At 40.7% G+C, this 22,412-nt stretch overlaps 1 protein-coding gene and 1 long non-coding RNA gene across 2 annotated transcripts in view; one reads left to right on the top strand and one right to left on the bottom strand.

Annotated features, from left to right (window-relative positions):
- The first annotated feature begins 4,166 nt into the window (after window positions 1–4,166).
- Window positions 4,167–4,792, top strand: LOC311094090. Its single transcript, XR_014608561.1, has 3 exons — window positions 4,167–4,277; window positions 4,408–4,539; window positions 4,675–4,792. It is a non-coding gene; the product is annotated as an uncharacterized lncRNA (long non-coding RNA).
- Window positions 4,793–8,693: 3,901 nt separating this feature from the next.
- npr1a (natriuretic peptide receptor 1a) overlaps window positions 8,694–22,412 on the bottom strand; it is a 119,441-nt gene continuing 105,722 nt past the window's right edge. Inside the window, exons 16-22 of the mRNA XM_084130668.1 lie at window positions 21,039–21,207; window positions 18,096–18,242; window positions 14,583–14,706; window positions 14,362–14,430; window positions 12,588–12,762; window positions 12,332–12,430; window positions 8,694–10,857 (exon numbers count right to left, since the gene is read on the bottom strand). Of these exons, the coding sequence (XP_083986794.1) occupies window positions 10,706–10,857; window positions 12,332–12,430; window positions 12,588–12,762; window positions 14,362–14,430; window positions 14,583–14,706; window positions 18,096–18,242; window positions 21,039–21,207 (935 nt within the window). The 3' untranslated portion in view covers window positions 8,694–10,705. The remainder of the gene's footprint in view (window positions 10,858–12,331; window positions 12,431–12,587; window positions 12,763–14,361; window positions 14,431–14,582; window positions 14,707–18,095; window positions 18,243–21,038; window positions 21,208–22,412) is intronic.

Here is a 22,412-nt window from a genome sequence, read left to right as displayed (position 1 = left end):
AGACAATAACTGATTACACTGAACAATTTTTTTTGTAATATCTTATCTCAAATTTTACACTTGCAACTGAAATTAATACATAACGTGTGCTACTAATGATACTATGTGATATGTACCATGTTTTTTGCATGGTAATTCAAGGTATAAAGTCTTCTATGGCATTATCACTATTTATTTAAATAAATAAAATATGTTGTCATGAGGATGTAATGTCTTCTTATGTCTGTCAATGTGCCATTAATGCCATCACAGTGATCTAAAAAGAAATGTTAAAATTTGCCTTTTTCTGTCTTTTAGGCACTACTATCTTGTGTATATGGTGGTCTTAACATTTGTGAACCTTATAACAATTCCTCTGGACGTGGCATTTTCTGATGATTTGCATGGTAGTGCCCACAAATACTGGGTGACTTTCAATGTATTCTCAGACCTCCTGTTTTGTGTTGATGTTGGCCTTAATTTTTGAATGGCCATTTTCAGTGAAGACGTTCAGGTATGAACATGCCTTCATTGTCTTATATGTCTATAGTGTAATATTAATTATTTATTATGCTTTACCTTTCTAAAATGCGGTTAAAAATGGATACAATGCATTCCTGTTTCTGTCTAGGTCATCCTTGATCCGAAATTAATAAGATAGGACTATTTCAGGTCCTGGTTTGTTCCTGATGTGGTGACTGAAACTTTTTCAGAGGCTCCTGCGGCATATGGCATCCGCAACCGCAGTAACGCCGCTCGGGTTGCTTCATATGAGACCGCTTCAGCACTGGCTTCATGGCCGCGTCGCGAGATGGGCCTGGCTGAGAGGCACGTAGCGGGTGCACGTCACCCCGCACTGCCTCCAAACCTTCAGCCCGTGGTCGGACCCTTCGTTTCTACGGGCAGGTGTTCCCCTAGAACAAGTGTCCAGGCATGCTGTGGTCTTCACGGATGCCTCTGCTACTGGCTGGGGGCCACGTACAACGGGCATGCAGTTTCTGCATTGGCACATCAATTGCCTCGAGTTGCTCACATTACGCCTTGTGCTGGGACGCCTCAAAGGGCCGCTACATGGCAAGCTCGTACTGGTCCGTACGGACAGCACTGCGACCGTTGCGTACATCAACCCTCAAGGTGGTCTACGCTCCCGCCGCATGTCACAACTCGCCCGCCATCTCCTCCTATGGAGTCAGAAGCATCTGAGGTCGCTTCGTGCCATTCACATCCCTGGCGTGCTCAATCGTGCAGCCGTCGAGCTCTCACGACAGCCTACGCTTCCGGGGGAGTGGCGTCTCCATCCTCAGGTGGTCCAGCTGATATGGGACTTCTTCGGGGGCCGCTCAGATAGATCTGTTTGCCTCTCCGGACTTGACCCATTGCCAGTTGTTTTATTCCCTGACCGAGGGGACCCTTGGCACGGATGCACTGGCACACAGTGCTGGCCCCGGGGCCTACGCAAGTATGCGTTTCCCCCAGTGAGCCTTCTCGCACAGACTTTGTGCAAAGTCAGGGAGGATGAGGAGCAGGTCTTGTTAGTTGTGCCATATTGGCCCAACCAGACCTGGTTCCCAGAACTCATGCTCCTCGCGACAGAACCTCCTTGGCCCATTCCTCTGAGGATGGACCTGCTTTCTCAGAGACGGGTCACTCTATGGCACCCGCGTCCAGACCTCTGGAAACTTCATGTCTGGTCCCTGGACGGGACGCGGAGGTTCTAGGTGATCTACCCCAAGCGGTGGTAGACACCATCACTTCTGCTAGAGCCCCCTCAACAAGGCGCCTCTATGCTCTGAAGTGGAACCTATTCGTTGCATGGTGTTCTTCCCACCGGGAAGACCCCCGAAGATGTCCGATCAGAGTCGTGCTTTCTTTCCTGCAAGATAGGTTGGAGTGAAGGCTGTCTCCCTCCACCCTCAAAGTGTATGTTGCCGCTATTGCCGCACATCACGATGCAGTTGAAGGTAAGTCGTTGGGAAAGCATGACCTGATTGGCAGGTTCCTGAGGGGAGCGAGGAGACTGAATCCGCCTCGCCCCCCCTCTATACCCTCTTGGGACCTGTCTCTGGTGCTCAGCGCACTGCAGAGACCTCCCTTTGAACCACTGCAGTCAGCTGAGTTAAAGATCTTGTCACTAAAGACAGTGCTCCTGACTGCCCTGGCTTCCATCAAGAGGGTAGGGGACCTGCAAGCATTTTCGGTCAACGAATCGTGCCTAGAATTCGGGCCGGCCAACTCTCATGTTATCCTGAGACCCCGGCTTGGATATGTGCTCAGGGTTCCTACCACTCCCTTCAGGGATCAGGCAGTGAACCTGCAAGCTCTGCCTCCGGAGGATCAGTTGTGTAAGATCAGATCGTAAGATCAGTCTTACGATGCCCAAGGCATGCCTTGCCCGTTCAGGTTGCGAGCACACTCAACTAGAAGTGTTGCTTCCTCCTGGGCGCTGGCTCAAGGCGCCTCGCTGACAGATATATGTAGAGCTGCGGGCTGGGCGACACCTAACACGTTCAATAGATTCTATAGCCTCTGTGTAGAGCCGGTATCTTCCTATATACTCGCCCCCAGTGGCCAGTAGCGCGAGGGGCCCGTTCTTACTGTCGGCTTGCAATGCCATTCCCCATGGGCCGGATACATGCGTCTATCGCTCCAGTAGTGTTCCCCAGAAATGGCTAACCCTGCGAGTTCCTCCGTCACCCTTGCGGCAGTCAGACGTTGCGGAGCGTCTGACGCCAGGCCTGCACTCGTATGCATTGTGGAACCTGTGTTAGGCTGGGTGTCCATATGTAGCGGTCCCTGCAGCGACCCCATATGTGTATTCCTCCACGATCAGCTCCTCTGCCGACGAGCCCATGTCTTTCCCTCAACAGAGTCTCTGCTGGTGTTCTTCCCCCCATAACTAGGCTGGAACCACCCCAGAGACTACCATATGTTGTACTACCCTGCTTGGCTAGTCCATATGTGTTCGTCACAGTGCCTCCCTCCGGGGTAGGATGTGGCTTCCGCAGCGTTCCCTTCCCCAAGGGCATGCTTTCCCAGCATTACCCAATAAGTCACACTGAGTGGGTCTTGCGGAACAGCAGTGACTGACCTTCTCTGCTTAGAGCTCCTACTTTCTGCCCAACACTGCGGTCAGACCAGGAGGCTCAAGCAGAGCACTGGAAGGGCCAGCAACCGTGGCGTTTTGGTAGATATCCCCATTCGTCAGAATCACTTCTGACTCACGTCATAGTGAGCTGACAAAGGGGAACGTCTCGGTTATGTATGGTAACCCTCTTTCCCCGAGGAGGGAACGGAGACGCGAGTCCCCTCGCCACAGTTGCTGAGCTTCCGCTCTTCCGGCTGAGTCACAGGTCCGGCTCCTCAGCGGAAAAACAAGGATGCGAACGCACCTGCTGCTTGTTATATGCTTGCGCCGCGATGCACAGCAGCTGGTGCAATTATCGCATGCCATACCCTCGTTAGTTTCACTCCAAGTAGATAGGCTCTCGCAAGCGATCCCCATTCGTCAGAATCACTTCTGACTCACATCTCCGTTCCTTCCTCGGGGGAACGAGGGTTACCATACGTAACTGAGACGTTTTATTTAATTTTTTTAGTATTTTCTCACATTTTTCCTCCTCTGTCATAACACGATAAACCAGCAAGCAACAGGACATTTTTGGTTGTATTTTGTACACCCTTACTGTTCTATGGATACTTTATGTTTTATTATCTATCATTTTAGGTGTCTAATGTACAGCTTGAAGAAGTCAAGAAGTTATTCAGGGTTGTCTTAGTTTTCCTGATGATGGTCCTCATTTGGCACTGGAACACTTGCGTTCAGTACTTCATATCTGTAATGGAAGATTTTCCCCAAGATTTTCATTTTTTTGTTACATCTTTTTTTGTTACATTTTGCAGAATACCTCGATCGGGGAAAAATAGTTCAAACCTTCAAATACATTAAAAACCTGTGATACAAAGTTAGTTAATCTATGATGTGCTGTTACTTTTAATTGATCAGACATATGATTTCCATCTGCCAGATGAAAACAAAAAAGGCAATGGCTTAGCCATTGTGGCATAAGGTTTTGCATGAGCAAACACCACTGAAGAACTGTAAAAAAAAAGAAAAAAAAGAAGAAAGTAGTTTACATTGAACTAAAGTGATTCCCTTTTGTTTATTTTTTAGGTGTGGATGAACGGTGGATAGCTATTGTATGCTAAGTATGGTGCTTGGATATGTAATGTGTTTTGCATTTATTTCTTGGGTGATCACAGCATTTGGGAGCATGTCTGCGACTGGCAATGCATACAAGGTAAAAGTGAATTTTAAGAGTTAAAATTAAAGCTGTTTGTTTATTGTTTGTATTTGTTAAGTTTGTTTATTCAACAAATAAATACAAGGCGGCTCTGATGATATTATGCCATGATATATAAATATTTCAGATAAACCAGCTACAATCCTCCACAATGTTCCAAAAGCTGCCCAGAGTGTTGTGCCAACGTACCACTGCCCAGTACAAGTGGCACTGGGATAAAGAGAACATCCTTGACATCGTGTCAAAACAGCTCAGAAAGGTTTCTAATTGATTTTTATATATAAACTTTAGATAACACACAATACGTTTTTCTGCTGTTCAAACAATCATTTGGCTCAAACAGTATCTTTTTATAGAAATAATTTTTAATAGTGCTATGTTTTCTGTTTCAAAGGATATCATGGCAGAAATATGCTCCAATCTGTTGAACAAAGGCATGTTTTTGTCGCTTAACAAATAATTCACCGAAGCCATCTTGATGAAGTTGGACAAGGAGTTCTTCAATGCTGGTGACATCATCATTCATCAGAATGCTCAACCCGACAACATGTTCTTCATTGACTGTGGATTTTTAAGAAATATCCAGAAAACTCCAATGTGTTTTAAACAACCAGCCTCATACTCTCCATTTTAAGTTTTGTGTTTCTGCAGAGATCAGCTTCCTGTTTGGTGGAAGGCAGTTGGCCACAGTTTCTGAGCTGACCACCTGCAGCCTTTTCACCCTGTCATTACAAGAGTTTCAGGAGATTGAGGAAGAGTTCCACTTCCCACATGTTGTGAACGAACTGAGGGGAGCAGCTCAACAGTATAAAAATCTAGAAAGTAAGTCTTGCATTATGAGTTGCTTTGTACGGTCATCGGGAGGGGACATGTTCGGTTCACTTAGTTTTGTTGTGGCCATGACACATTAACTTGTGGGAACGTGATAAGCTGTGGCCACAAGATAATTTTGTTGAGGTAACGCATCCTTATTTTGTGTAGTAGTGGGAAGTTCGGATCATTTTACTAACTCGTATCTTCGAATCTCGTTCATCAAAATGAACAAATCTTTTTTTGAAGCAGAATGTATTTAAAAAGTTACATGTTAGCCAAATTCCCCAAACACATCAAATGTTGATCGCATAGAATAAGAAAAAAATTGCAATGCAAGGAAAAGGCCAAATTATGAGAAACAGAAACGATTAATTAATTGATCTTGGTCTTCAGGCTATGCAGTCTGTTAGTTTACCTCACCTCCCAAAGCTAGCTGTTCGTCATCCCGTGACATCCTCATAAACTGAGCTTTGCAGTCTGCAGTGCCGGATACAGAATTGATTAGTTCATGTTTCGAGTCTATCGACTTCGGATTCGAGTCATTCGTTCATCACGTGACAGAACGAAAGACTGAACGAATCAGACTCGAAGACTCGAGAGGTGAACTAATCATTTCTCTTTCCGGTACTGACAGCATATCCTCAATGGGACTGACAGGAATAACGAAAGACTCGATCGGACCCAAACCCGAAGACTCGAGAGATGAACTAATCATTTCTGTTTCCAGTACAGAACCTATTGGATGTTGCATAACCCTAACCCTAACCCTACCCTAACCCTAACCCTAACCCTACCCTAACCCTAACCCGAACCCGAACCTGAAGACTCAAGAGATGAACTAATAATTTCTGTTTCCAGTACAGAACCTATTGGATGTTGCGCATGCGCGGTCAACACAAAATGAACAAATCACTCTCTGAAGGGGGTTGCACACCGGATGAGAAGCGTCACGTCTTTAAAATTCGAAAACATTATTCTCTATGAGAGTACACACACCGGCGGCGCCCAGCGACGTGGCTCAGGACCGTGTTCAAAATCCTGCCGCGCCACAGAGCGCCATTTACATAGTTTTATATTAAATGCACATTTATTTGTCTCAAATCGTTGTTAATGTATATAGCCTACTGACTTCACTGTGCTGCAATATGCATTTAGTTTTACATTCATTTACAGAAATCAGCTGTGTGGATGAAAACTGCTGATGTTATTATCGGATTTTCAGGTGATAAATCACAGGTAGGCCTACTGTTATGTGCTTTATTTAATGTTAAAAGTAATGTGACTTTGAATACCATTTAGTGCTCCCAGCTTTGTAGCTGTAAAAGCAACAATGGATAATTCACCTCAGATCTTGAAATTAAACAAATGGAAACAAGAACGTTTAAACTGTGAACAAGTACTCTTTGTTACGGCCTAAGCCTTATGAGTGTATTTGTATTTTGTGTGTATATGTTTCTGTGCTCTGATTAGTTTATTTCTCTTGTTAGGCTCCGCACCTGTGCCCCGTTGCTCTAATGGCTCCTGTTGAGTATAACGTTACAAGCGGAGTGTGAAACAGACTGAGTCAAGCAGAGGTGAAACCTGGCTTTAATTAGCCTTATAATAAATGTTTAAACTGCACTTTGCCTCACGTGTCCTTTTATGTTGCTTACCCCTTTTCCAACCATAGATATACACACTATGTATATATCTATGTTTTCCAACGAGCATTTTAAAAACAGGGGATTGTAACATCTTTGACGATCGTTTTAGTAAATCAGTAGCCTATGTAGCCTATTTTTAATAATGTTTATTATTCTGTTTTAGCACATACTGCCATCTAGTGGTCGCAGGTTTTCTCAGACAGCTGTGTGTGGATCGTGCAAGGCTAATCCGGCTAAATGAAAGTCTCAAAATCCAAATGAATCAAATAGGATCGACTCAGAAACGAGTCAATTAATGCACGCGTGTCACTTGATCCACAAACGCACATCTTCTTTGTTGCATGCGCAAATTATGATTCACTAATACAAAAGAAAACATTTGTATTCACAAAAATGTCTCCATTTGTACAAATTGCCACACATTCATTCAATTTTGAATTTTGCACACGCAAGTTGAAAGGCATTTGGTTGTAGATAGTAAAACATATCTGCAACCTTTATCAAGTTCATGGATTATAGAGCTTGCACGTGTTAATCATTTTGATATATTCATCCCATACCTTCTGCACTCCTCACTCCTGATACTCCCACTTCCGTTTATTCGCCTCTTCGATGTGGTCCAAAAAGTGATTAACAGGTAATAAATAGATCATAACTATTCAATAAATATAATTTAGTAGGCTACCATAAAATCCCCTAAAAATACAAAATATTACATGAAAAAACACATTATCAAAGTAAAATATAGTACATTAATTGAAATAAAAATAATAATAAAAAAGGTACTTTTTGACTGCCATGCGAGGCATCAGTTTTTGTACACACACAAAGCCTTGTTTATATATTATATTTATATCCAAAGTTTTCGACTTAAAATAGCTCATTTAACACATTGAGCTTATAACGGGGGATATTGTTTGAGTATTTGGGATCAAATAGAATATTACTAATATAGCAGCACTTGTTCTTAGATGCATTATTCTTTAAAAGCTTGGTTTTGTGACAAATACAACATTACTGTATACCATTAAATGCACAAGAATTTGTAAAGGCTCAGTGTTTTTTATGTGTTTATTTTACACAATCCGCCTCCCCCCGAACATAACCAAAAAACACAATAATCAATTTGAACTTCACTTGAAGACTTTGTAGTAATATACCAATATGACACACACGGACCCAGCTATCCAAACCACACATAAAAGACAGATAAATCATTACAATCATTATTCATGCCCTCCGAACAGGAAAGCAAGAAGAGCTGCATCTTAAACACTGTACATCTGACATTATCAATCAGGATCTCATGACACAGGACGTCCTCCATCATGTCCACATGGTGCATTGCTACAGTTTGACTGAGAGTTGTCACAGCAGAAGATATGTGATGTGGGAAAACACCGCATTTATTTACATCTGGCACAGACATTCATGTTTATTTATTACCGAAGCTTTTAATGCCATTAGATAATTGTTGGACTGTTTCCTCTCAGGATGGACTGTATGCAGTCATCGGCACAGGGAATGGATCAAAGATTTCGGATTGTACTGAAATGTAACAGCCATCCCAGATGACTCTGACCCGCAGTGAGATTTGATGGCTCAGCAGGTGTCATCGCAACAGGAAAAGTCTCATTATCTCAGCTTATAGACACAGGGAGGTGAGCAGCACTGCACAATTTACACCTTTAAAACACCAGAACCTGTGAAAGCTTTCAGAATGGGGAAGAAATGTGTGTTTCAACTTGATCTTAAACTTGACATTTGCTTCATTGGAGAGAATTTTGGCATAGCTGAGATTTTGTCGTGCACAGCAGGAAGTTGCTGGCTGGAAAAGTTAATACTTTATCAGAAAATACTGTGTGCATTTTAATGAAGATGAAGATTTGAAAGACCTGCCCAAATATGATTTATTACTCTGAACCCAACAAAGATATTATGCTTATTGAAAACACAAGTCCAAAATTTTCTTATTTATATTGTATAACTCCTCCTGCTCTAATCCACATTCATCACATTCTGAAGAGATGTTTTCATAATCCATTACAATGTAACAATATGTAGTTGAATCACCATAATTCTAAGTTTCCAGCTACTTTAAACTGTTCACATCTTTGTTGTTCACATAATTGCAAGTTAGAAACATGGGATTTTGGGTAAAACAATTAAAATGGCAGCAGCTTCGACTTAAAGGAAGTACACATTTCAAATGTCTACACATTCAGCTATCTGCATCATTATTGGTCTTATTTTAATAAAGCTGTGTGTCACATACTTTGTTCTTAAATATTTTGCAAGAGAATACAGAGGTGACAATTACATATTTTGCCATAATCTATACTGTTCAAAGGTTTGGGGCTAGTAAGATTTAGTCCCTTATGCTCAACAAGGCAGCATTTATTTGATCACAAATACAATAAAAATAGTAATATTGTGAAATATTTTTTTACATGAATGTAATAATAATGTAATTTATTCTTGTGAAGCTGAATTTTCAGCAGTGATTACTCCAGTCTTCAGTGTCACATGATCCTTCAGAAATTCTAATATGCTGATTTGCTGTTCAATTATTATCAATATTGATTCTACTTAATATTTTTGTTGAAACCGTGATTCATTTTTTCAAAGATTTCCTGAAAAAAGATAAAATGTCTTTACTGTTATTTTGATCATTTTAATGCATCCTTGCTGAATAAAAATATCAAATTCTTAAAAAAAAAAATCTTACTGACCAAATTACTGAGTCCAAGCACATGAATGAATCAGAGTGGAATCTCTGATTTCATAAATGCAGCAAAAAATATTAACCAATAACGTCAAAGTGATCAAATTCGATCTTGATGGATAAAATCAAGTTCCTTTTGGAAATGTCACTTTACGGAAGTTAAATGTGGGCATTTCTTGACTTTGAGGGGAAAGTAAATCCTGCAATTAAATGAACACAAGAACATCCCTGGGCTAGTTTTAGCTGGAACACTATTTCAACTAAAAACCTTTACATGTATGCGTTTTGGCCATTCATTTACACATTATTGTCTCAGTGTAAACTACAGAAGCACATATTTGTGGGAACGGTGATGTCATGTACAGTACATGCGTTTTATGTGTTCAGTCTATAGGTGTGTAGTGTTTCTTCACAAAGTGAGATCGCCAACTACTGCCAAATAATACAGCGTTTTTAGTCATTTTCACAGATCCATGTGAACGTCAATCATTTTAATAATGTTGTCTGCGCGCAAAAAAACACAAAGGAAAAACCTTTCTGTTTTTACTACATCTCTTTAGTACATTTCTGCAGGGAAATGGTCTTGAGCTCTGAGAACAAAATCCATCATTGAACATTTCTATGCTTTCTTAATTATACTTGACATTTATTATTATTTCTCTTTTGTGCGTAACTTTAATCTGGATCAGTTTTGGCAGAGTTTTGAACTGAACTCTGAATCACTGCACCCCAGAGGAATCGACAACAAAACAAATACAGGGACTACAGCACTGTGTCTTTGTATGACCAAAACCATGAACGACAACAAACGGACCCAAACAACTCCTGATGACTGCCATAAAAAATCTGGACAAAGACCTATCACGACAAAACAACATTCAAAACTCTTATGATATCGGGTATGATATCACACCAGCAGAAGGTCCTGCGCTTAAACATTCAGCTCAACAGTCACCAATCTGATGGTGTGTTATGTCATCATCCATTTGTCTAAACCATTCTGCTCAAGTATTGTTTTTTTCTTTTTGAGTTTACTTGGCAAAAACAGTCATAGCGAGATTCCCATGAAGACATAACTTGAAACTTGGGAGATGAAATATGAATAAGACCCAGTTTTGAAACATTACTCTCTGAGTTTAGTCTTTCATCCTTTCATCCCAGTTAAGGGTCGCAGTGTCCCACACTGTCCCAGTATTTGTTTAGATGTGTTTGTTTTGTAGCTCTTTTTCTCAGTCAGTCAGTTTTTAGGCGTTGTTGGAGTCGACCTCTCCTAGCAGCCAGTACGTCCTCATCCGTCCCTTTCCCTTCATCTCAACATCCCCTCTGAGCTCCAGCTGGAAGCAGTTGAATTCCTCCAGTATGGCCCGTGTGGCTTCTGACACATGGATCTTCAGGGCTGATGGAAGAGGTATCAGTACACAGTAGATTATTAAAAAAAAATTGTTTTGCATCAAATTAAATACTGTAACTAAGGTTCATTATATTGTTTAGTTGCAAGCAAACTAAATGCAGTTTATAATTTATTATAATAAATGATCATTTATATAAATTAAAAAGCAAAAATGAGTACACGTGCATACAATAAATAAGTAAAAACAATAAATGTTTTTAATGTCAATTTAATGATCCTTGCTGAATAATGACCAATATGACCAGTATGACCAAACATATGTAAATATTAACTGGTATTTAAGGATTCATCATCCACTTGATGAATGAGTTTTCAAATTGTCATTGCTCTTCCCAGGATAATACTGTTACTTATCACTATATTTTTGTGTATTTATATGGTCATTATGGCTCCCCACTGCACAGTTTTACTCTGTAAAGTGATTTACAAATCCCTAATCAGTTCAATTGAATAAACGAATAGAACCGGTTTTCACATTCAAAGAGGTTAACCAATCATAATAGAGATCATTTATATACATAATTTTTAAAGATGCAGTAGTAAAAAATGGGTTCCATTACATCTGTCAGAAAAAGGGTGCAAAATGATAATTTTAATCACACTACTGTTCAAAAGTGTAGGGTCAGTAACATTTTATTTATTTATTTATTAAAATAAATTACTACCTTTATTCATCAAGGATGCATTAAATTGATCAAAAGTGACAGTAAAGACATATATAATGTTACAAAAGATTTTTATTCTAAATAAATGCGGTTCTTTTGAACCTCATCAAAGACTGCTAAAAATGTATTGCTGTTTCCACAAAAATATTAAGTAGCTCAACTGTTTACAACATTGACAATAATAAGAAATGTTTCTTGAGCAGAAAATCAGCATTTTAGAATGATTTCTGAAGGATCATGGGTAACACTTTATTTTACAGTGTCCTTGTTACATAGGTTACATGTACTTACCATAGTAATAACAGTAAATTATGCATAATTACATGCAACTAAACCTCAACCAAATCCTAATCCTACCCTAACCCTATAGTACATGTAGTTAATTAATATTACTCAGTACTTAAATGTATAATTACACTGTAACAATGACACCTTAAAGTGTAACCGGATCATGTGACACTGAAGAGTAATGATGCTAAAAATTCAGGTTTGCATCATAGGAATATACATTTTAAAATATAATAGATTTAATATATAATAGAAAAGAGTTCTTTTAAATTGTAATAATATATCAAAGTATTACTGTTTTTTTTTTTTTTTTTTTTTTTTTACAAATAATGCAGTCTTGGTGAGCATAAGAGACTAAAAAAAAATAAAAAACTTACCAACCCCAACCTTACAGTAGTGTAAATTACAAAAACTGCAGTGAAAAAAACCTCTAATATAATAAATGGACTTGAATGGACAACAGAAGTGTATAATATGACCCCTTTAAAAGTCTGGAGGCACCTCACCTTCTCCATTGGATTCCATACGTGAAGATGTGTTGACTGTATCGCCAAACAAACAATACCGAGGCATCTTCAAACCAACCACCCCTGCACACACAGGACCTGGACACATGAAAACACACACCCAAACACATATGACCGCCAGTCAAACTTCTCCATTACAGTCAGTCATGAACAAACAGATACATCCCAGAGAGGGCAGACTGCTCTGTGCTCTACTTGTACTCTATTAAACACTTTCGTGACCCATGATCCTCACCGCTGTGGATGCCGATGCGTAGGCGGAGCTGCTGGCTGGGTCGGTGGCGGATTCGAAAGGAGTGAACAGCCTCCAGCAGAGCAAGAGACATGCGGGCAATCTCGCGTGCATGCAGTTTCCCGTTCCTCACGGGAAGTCCCGACACCACCATGTAAGCATCGCCGATGGTCTCCACCTGGGGGCGCCACACAAAAACACATCGTTACCCTTGTAAAACAAGAAGTGCATTTGATCCTACTGAACGTGCACTTGTAGTGTATTTCACATCTTATAAGTATAATGAAATTAAAGTCCATTTATGTGTACTTAAATAGAGTACACTTTCATGATTTTGTTTTTAACACACTTAATTAGGATTTTTGGTTACACTTTATTTTAAGGTGTCCTTGTTATAGTATAATTATACATTTAAGTACTGAGTATTATAAATTAACTACATGTACTTACTATAGGGTTAGGATTAGGTTTGGTTTAGGATTAGTTGCATGTAATTATGGCTAATTTATAGTAATTACTATGGAGACTAAATGTAACATATGCAACAAGGACATTGTAAAATAAAGTGTTACCCACTTTTTTAAGTAGTCTGTGTTACAGTTTAATTAGGCATTTAAGTACTGAGTAATAATAATTAACAATGTGTACTTACTATAGTTAGGTTTAGGGTTAGTTGCATGTAATTATACACAATTTGTAGTAATTACTATAGTAACTACATGTAATGTTTAACAAGGACACTTTAAAATGAAGTGTTACCAGATTTTACATTTCGTTACACTTTATTTTAAGGTGCCATTTTTACACTGTAATTATACAAATAAAAACTGAGAAAATAATAATAAACAACATGTGCTTATAACATGGACTATATAATTAGGGATAGGGTTTGGTTTAGGGTTAGTTAACCCTTTAAAGAAGGACAGTTATTTTCGATGTGTTGACTAACATACTAAAGCACTTATAAAGTGTGTAATTCAATGTTACATTTAAAGTTAATATATTTTAAATGAACTAAATGACAATTTCAACATTATAAATATATGTAATTACTAATTTATTTACATAAATGAAATTAAAGTATGTTTAAAGTATATTTACCAAAATGTTTGTCAGTGCATTCAATAGTAAACTTGAACCATATTTCAAAGATAATAGAAGTAATTATGAAATTACCTATAAAGATGTACTTAAGTCCTACTTAAGTGGGTCAAAAACATTTTTATTTAATTGCAACTAACATGGTAATAAAGTGCCTGAAAACATTATTCAGATTGGACTTAACAATGAAACATTTGATTAAAATCCCATTTATTTTGTTAGTGCACATTACTAGTCTTGTGGTGAATAATTCATCCGTGCAAGTTAATACATACACACACACACACACACACAGTCTTTGTAATATTTAATCAATATGGCCTTCCTTCTGTGATGACGTCAGTTTGACGTCTTTGGAACATTACCTTCAAATGTCAGATTGCTTTGACATCGAGGTGAATGGAACCTACTTTTCTAGATCCAATCAATTCCCAGTGGAAAAAACAAGCCACACCCTCTATTTTCACTCAGAAAATACATCACAATACTAAAGTAAAGTCGGTCGCAACTTTAAGTATATTCCTTTAAAGTATATTATTTCCGTAATAAGTAAAAGTATACTACTTTTTTTTACAAGGGTCGGCTCACTGATTGTGAGATGCATCTCAGCCACTTAAACTAATCAAGCGCTCATGTTGTTGAACAAATGCTGAATGTAATGACTCTCTGGAATTACCTTGTACACATCAAAATTGTCGATGATTGCATCAAAGCAAGTGTAGAGATCATTCAGCAGCGTCACCACCTGTGGGATGTACAAATCGACAAATAGATACTGTTTTAACTCAATACTGCACTCATGATTGTCGCAGTAAACTACAAAATTAGCATATAATTTCCATGCGTCTCCTTGAGGAGTGTTTACTGAATTATACCCACTGCTGGAGGTTTTCTTACCTGCATTGGTGTGCTCTCAGCTGATAATGCAGTGAAGCCCACAATGTCACTGAAGTAGATGGTGACCGAGTCAAAGGCTTCTGCCTGCACCATCTCACCTCGCTTCAGCTGCTCAGCCACTGAGCTGCAACAAAAAATGCACACACAATGAGACACGGCCTCATGCCAGAGAGAAAATGATTTCAATTGACAAAAAAGATGCCTTGTGGATTCAGACTTTTAGACCCCACTACAGTTGCATTTGCTCTTTTTTATGTTTTATAAAATATGTGCACATCACTTTAAATTAATCATTTAAAAGAACCAGTTCAAAATATTTTTTTGTGAATAAATGTTGCATTAGAATTACACATCTGATATTTTCGTGTTTTACAAACACAACCGATCAAAAGTATTGGGTCGGTAAAATATTTGAATGTTTTTGAAAGAAGTCTCCTATGCTCACCAAGGCTGCATTTGTATGATCAAAAATACAGTAAAAACAGTAATATTGCAAAATATTATTACAATTTATAACAACTGTTCCCTTTCAGTTGCTCACGTACGACGTAGTCGACGTGTCGACTGATTTGGATCACGCTTAGGGAGCCTGTCATCTTCGAGTATTGTTAAAACGAGCCAACGAACATTGGCGTGCGTGAATTGCATCACACACTCCGCCCCGCAGTATAAATACGGAAGTGGATGCACACACCAGTTGTCTTTCGCTTTGGAGCCGATCGGTTTACTGATGTCTCTGAGGAGTGTTGTGTGTACAACGAGCGAGTGTGTCGGTGTTCTTCTGGAAGACTCTCCCAGTGCTGGTGTTTCTACAGCGAGTGCAGAGGTGATCGCGAGCTACGGAAGCTCTCAACTGCTGTTTTAACAGCATTTATAAACAGTGTTTTGCCAGTTGAGGGCGGAAGTGGTGAGTGCTTCACTGTAAAGTGTTGCCGCGGTTGTTCCCCTGTGTGCTCTGGTACCGGTGACGGGTCCCATTTCCTGAAAGAGCAACACGGGTGTGTTTGCCTCTTTTTCAAGATGCCATTCCATCTGTGCGTTTCTTGGTACGGTAGGGCTCTGTCCCCCTCTGACGGTCACGATAGATGCATCACGTGTTTGGGCTTACAGCACACTGAAGCAGCTCTCGTGGATGACTCATGTTCCCATTGCGGGAATATGACCATCTCGGTGTTGAGATCGAGACTCGCCTTCGTTCGCGAAGGTGGAGTCCCCACTCCCATGCCCCGCTCTAGTCTAGTCTCTAGTGAGGGCTGTCTCCCTCCACCCTCAGAATGTATGTTGCCTTTATATTAACGCACATCATGATGCAGTGGATCTAATCCATGGGGAAGCACGATTTGATCGTCAGGTTCCTGAGGGGAGCAAGGGGACTGAATCCGCCTTGCGCCCCCTCTATACCTTCTTGGGACTTATCTCTGGTGCTACTGCACTCAGAGACCTCCCCTTGAGTCACTGCAGGCAGCTGAGTTAAAAATCCTGTTTTTAAAGAAACAGTTCTCCTGCTTGCTTGCCTCTATCAAGAAGGTAGGGGCCCTGCACGCATTTCCGGTCAACGAATCATGGCTGGTTTTCTGGCCGGCCAACTCTCACGATATTCGGAGACCTTGGCCTGGATACGTGCCCAAGGTTCCTACCTCTCCCTTAAGACGGGACCAGGTGGTGAGCCTGCAAGCGCTGCCCCGGAGGAGGCAGACACAGCCCTGGCTTTTCTCTGTTCCTTCTACAGGACAGAATGCAAAGCCTCAGGACCTCATCCAGCTCTTGTCTGTTACAGAGACCAGCAGAAGGGAAGGCTGTTTCCACGCAGAGATTGGCCCACTGCATAGTGGTTGCTATCACCTTGGTGTGCTTTCCCAAGGTGCACCGTGCCCACCTGGGTAGTGAGCCCCTCCAAAGAGAGAGTGTAGCAGCTTCCTGGGCGTTGACACAGAGTGCCTCGCTGACAGATCTTTTAGAGCTGCGGGCTGGGCAACACCAGCACATTCGCTAGGAAAATAGCCTATGTGTCGAGCCGGTTGCTAGCCCGGTTCATAGTGTCGGCTTGCTGTGCCATTCCCCTCCTATGGACTGGATACGTGCGCCATTCTTGCTCCAGTTGAGTTCCCCTTTTGCCGAACCCTGTTGAGTTCCTCCACACCCCTTCGGCGTTGGACGTGGCGGAGCATCCAATGCTATGACTACCACTCGTATGCACTGGTGGAACTTGTGCTAGGCTGGGTCCATATGTTGTGATCCCAATGGTGATCCCATATGTGTATTCCTCCACGGTACGGCTCCCTGCGACGAGCCCGTGTCACTGACCGGTTGCGTCTCCCCCCTGTTTTTGGCTGGAGCCACCTCAGTGACATCCCATATGTTGTACTGCCCGGTAATTCGCTCAGTCCATATGAGTTATTCTCCATGTTGCCTGCCTATGGGCAGGATGTGGCTTCCGCAGCGTATTCCTTCAAACGAAAGGTTAACGCTTTCCCAGTGGTCCTGTAGAACAGCAGTGACTTTCCTGGCCTAAGCCCTGTCCTATCTCCACCTCAATATGCGGGAGGATCAGGAGGCTTTTGTCTAGGCACTGGAAGGTGGCAGCACTAGTGGCGTTTTAATAGGGATCCCAATCAGTCGACACGTCGACTACGTCGAACGTGAGCGACTGAAAGGGAACGTCTCAGTTACGCATGTAACCCTCATTCCCTGAAGGAGGGAACGGAGACGTAGTCCTGTCGCCACTATTGCTGGACCACCGCTGACTGCGGGCTCTGCTCGGCTCCTCAGCGAAAAACAACTGGTGCGTGCATCCACTTCCGTATTTATACCCGCGCTGCGGGGCGCAGCGTGTGATGCAATTCACAGACGCCAATGTGCATTGGCTCGTTTTAACAATAATCGAAGATGACAGGCTCCCTAAGCGTGATCGCTCCCGAAGCATGATCGCCAATCAGTCGACACGTCGACTACGTCTCCGTTCCCTCCTTCACATTCGTAACCGAGACGTTTTCTATTGTTAGATATTTTAAAATGCATTTTCAGCATCATTACTACAGTGTTCAGTGTCACATGATCAATCAGGAATCATTCTAATATGCTGATTTGGTGGTCAAGAAACATATCTTATTGATTATTATCAATGTTGAAAACAGTTGTGCTGCTTAAAGTTTTTGTAGAAACCATGCTACATATTTTTCAGGATTCTTTGTTGAATGTACAATACAAAAGAACAGTATTTATTTGAAAATGAAATCTTTTGTAACATTATAAATGCATATAATGCAACTTTTAATTAATTAGATGCATCCTTGATGCATAAAATACCCCTAAAAAATCATACTGATCTTAAACTTTTAGTTGTGTGATTTACAAACTCATTGCAAATTGGTTTGAACAAATCATTATAAAGAATCAGATCAAATGAAAGAATCACATCAGGTGTTGGTAGTGCTTCCAAAACAAAAAGCAGAAATAAACAAGAATAAAAATCATTTAAAAATCATAAATATGAAAGATATGTGTGGGACTTACTGTGGGAGGATCTGATAGAGCAGAGTTTCAGCTTTACGTTTCTCCTCATGGTACGCCTGCGTCCTCTCCTCCACCAACTCCTCCAGGTTATTGGCATACAGCTCCATACGGGACAAGAGGTTATCCAGGATGTTGGAACCAAATCCACTGAGGCCAAAACAGAGAAGGTGAGGCAGAGACAAGAGATGTGAATGTGTGTCTGATCACTGCAGCATAGGCCGTGCATGCAGATTTCCACAAAAATAAATAAAAAATATAGCTGCGAGCAGCGATTGCGGGCCCAAGCCGGTGGCACCGCTACCCTGCACCGGGGTGGCGGTGTCACCGGCTTGGGCCCTCCATCGCTGCTCGCAGCTATATTTATATATATATATATATATATATATATATATATAAAAATGTGATATATATATATATATATATATATATCGGACAAGTAATATTCTCTGTCTTGTCACTTTAAAATATATATATATATATATATATATATATATATATATATATATATATATATATGTATATATATATATAAAATTCAGAGGCCGATTTTGCAAATAAATCCACATTCAAACCAAAATATCTGACTTCCTATTGGTCAGAGCTAATGACTGTAAATTAGAAACTTGTCCGGCTCGATGAGACCAATATATGTACTGATTTTTGTAACTGTGGGTAAAAGTAACCCCCCCATTTTGTCAAAAGCATTTTGAAAGTGACACTGTTCCTGTTGCCAGTTGGTGGCGCTATAACTTTGACTCACAATAGTTGCATCCATCTGACCGGCCTCTTACCACGAACACACTGCTGAAGTTTCATCAAGATCAGTTAATGTATGCAGAAGTTATTCCACTTCGTGTTTCTCTTTACTCGCCATAAATTCGATTCCTCGCCACGGCCAAACCATTCGAGATATCAAAAATCCGTCCGCAATTTAGCATCCTCAAAGTCTTGACTACATGCACACCGAGTTTGGAGGGGACACAGTGAATTTTCTTGGAGGAGTATTTCACATTCCACAGCAAGCGTTTTCCAAACAACCCATAATAGCCGACTTCCTGTTGGGCTGGCGTAAAACTTGACCGGGGGAAAGTTGTTCGGCACGATGAGATCTATATGTGTACCGAGTTTCATATTAATTCATGCAAGCGTGTTTGATATATGGACCAAGTTTTAGAACCCCGTTCAAGGGGGCGCTGTTGAGCCCCCCAGCCACGCCCGGGTACCAGCTTCTGCCCGTCCCTGATGGCAGGGGGTTCTGACTTGTGTGCAAAGTTTCAAGAGTTTTTGAGCACGTTAAGGACCCCAAAAGCCCCTGAAACCTTGATTAACAATATAAAAGCAATAGTCAAATCCCCCCCTCCCCTCACACACACAGAGACACAGAGAGAGGGAGAGAAAATTATTCAGAAAATCCACATTCAAACCAAAATATCTCTCTTCCTGTTGGTCGGAGATAGTTAATGTCAATTAGAAAGTTGTCCGTCTTGATGAGAACAATACACATACCAAGTTTTGTTGCTGTTGATAAAACTAACCCCCCCACTTATGACTAAAGGTGGCGCTACTGAGCCCCTCACCACGCCCGCTTCTGAAACTTTGCACATGTCTACGGGCTAATAAATGTGATGTGTCTGTCGAGTTTCATGCATTTTCAAGCATGTGAAGAGTCTCAAAAGCATCCGAAAAGAATATTAAAGTTTGATGCGTTGCCACGGCAACAGTATCTAAGATATCAATAATCCTTTCACAGGTCTACATCAGCCGTGTGTCTACATTATACACAAAAAGTTTGAAGCAAATCGGATAAAAATAAGAGGGTGATTTCAAAGCATTTTGAAAGTGACACACTTCCTGCTGCCAGTTGGTGGCGCTATAACTTTGACTCACAATAGTCACATCCATGTGATCAGCCTCTTACAACGAACACACTGCTGAAGTTTCATCAAGATCAGTTAATGTATGCAGAAGTTATAACACACTTCCTGTGTCCCATTATTCGCCATAAATTCGTTTCCTCGCCACGGCCAAACCGTTCGAGATATCAAAAATCTGTTCGCAAGAATTCATCCTCAATGTCTTGACTTCATTCACACCGAGTTTGGTGGTGATCGGATAAATTTCCTAGAAGGAGTATTTCACATTCCATTGTATGCGTTTTCCAAACAACGTATAATAACCGACTTCCTGTTGGGCTTTTGTAAAACTTAGAGCACGAAAGTTGTTCGGCCCGATGAGATCTATATGTGTACTGAGTTTCATATTATTACATGCAAGCGTGTTTGATTTATGGACCAAGTTTTCGGACACCATTCCAGGGGGCGCTGTCGAGCCCCCCTGCCACGCCCGGGTACCAGCTTCAGTCCGGCCCTGATGGCCGCAGGTTCTGACGTGTGTGCAAAATTTCAAGAGTTTTTGAGTATGTTAAGGGCCCCAAAAGTGGCAAAAAGGTGGAAAAAAAAGAATAATAAAAAAAAAAAAAAAAAGAAAAAAAATAATCCTTACGGAAACAATAGGGCCTTCGCCCTTTCAGGGCTTGGGCCCTAAAAATACATAGAAATTAACACCCATAATACACAAAGTTAATTTCGTATATAATGATTATTAAAGTATATTAATCAATAAACATATTAAGAAATATAAATATTTAAATTTGATTGACTACCGATAAGAGTTTATGTAGATGAACTGAATAATAATAATAAAGCATTAGAAGTTTTGTATTGCCTCATATTAATTAAGAGACTATATATTATATAAGAGTGCTTTTAAAAATTCATTAAATGAATAAACTTAAAATTATGAAAAGTTTAACAATAAACAGTGACCAGTTACATTGTCTGAAACTATACACATGATATTAGGCATACAAATTTCATCCCAAAGTCTGCTATTTGGTCAATTTGTCAAGTCACTTGTTCATGAGATGATTTGTGTTTCAGGTACCGGTTATTCTTGCGGAGCAGTACTTTAATCTGGCTGAAGTCTGGCCTCTCGTTGACGTCTTCAGACCAACAGCGCTGCATCAGCTGTCCCATCTCATCGCTGTGGCTCTGAGGACACAGCAGTGGACGCAGGTACGGCCATCGGCCCTCCACCACACGTTCTATGATCTCTGAAACAGAAATTACAGACAGCAAAGGAGGAACATGTAAATAAACATTTTCCAGACAATGAGTTACACAACTCTCTATCACAGCAAATAACATGCATAGATTAGAAAATAGAGTTAGCATATCAAATTTCACAGAAAAACTGAGAGTGATCAGAGAGTGTGAGAAAAAGAGAGACAGAGACAGAGAGCAAATATGTGAGAAAAAGAAAGAGTAAAAGAGATGAAAGTGTCATTCACAGGTTTTCAGAAGACCTTGGACTTAACAAATGTCTTCACAGCAATCAATGCGAGTAATGATGACAGGACCTTCCTGTCTCACTGCTCCTTTATCTTTATTCGTGGACCTTTAAGTGCATAGCTGGCTCTAAAATACGATTGGATGAACCGCTTGCAAAGCGGCTGTAGCTTATTTATACACAAGTGTGGTTCTATTAGTTTCCAAACAAATTTCCACCACACTGTTTGCCATTGTTCATCAAGCACATAGCCCCGTCTCAAACTCACTCACACATTTTGGCACTCAAACAAACAGATAGTACAGTGAGGAAAATAAGTATTTGAACACCCTGCTATTTTGCAAGTTCTCCCACTTGGAAATCATGGAGGGGTCTGAAATTGTCATCGTAGGTGCATGTCCACTGTGAGAGACATAATCTAAAAAAAAAAATCCAGAAATCACAATGTATGATTTTTTAACTATTTATTTGTATGATACAGATGCAAATAAGTATTTGAACACCTGTCTATCAGCTAGAATTCTAACCCTCAAAGACCTGTTAGTCTGCCTTTAAAATGTCCACCTCCACTCCATTTATTATCCTAAATTAGATGCACCTGTTTGAGGTCGTTAGCTGCATAAAGACATCTGTCCACCCCATACAATCAGTAAGAATCCAACTACTAACATGGCCAAGACCAAAGAGCTGTCCAAAGACACTAGAGACAAAATTGTACACCTCCACAAGGCTGGAAAGGGCTACGGGGAAATTGCCAAGCAGCTTGGTGAAAAAAGGTCCACTGTTGGAGCAATCATTAGAAAATGGAAGAAGCTAAACATGACTGTCAATCTCCCTCGGACTGGGGCTCCATGCAAGATCTCACCTCGTGGGGTCTCAATGATCCTAAGAAAGGTGAGAAATCAGCCCAGAACTACACAGGAGGAGCTGGTCAATTACCTGAAAAGAGCTGGGACCACCGTTTCCAAG

The sequence above is a fragment of the Abramis brama genome (genome assembly GCF_963993115.1).
Source record: "Abramis brama genome assembly, chromosome: 12".
NCBI lineage: Eukaryota > Metazoa > Chordata > Actinopteri > Cypriniformes > Leuciscidae > Abramis > Abramis brama.
Note: the sequence above shows the minus strand (reverse complement) of the source record. Positions and strands in the feature narration are given on the sequence as shown.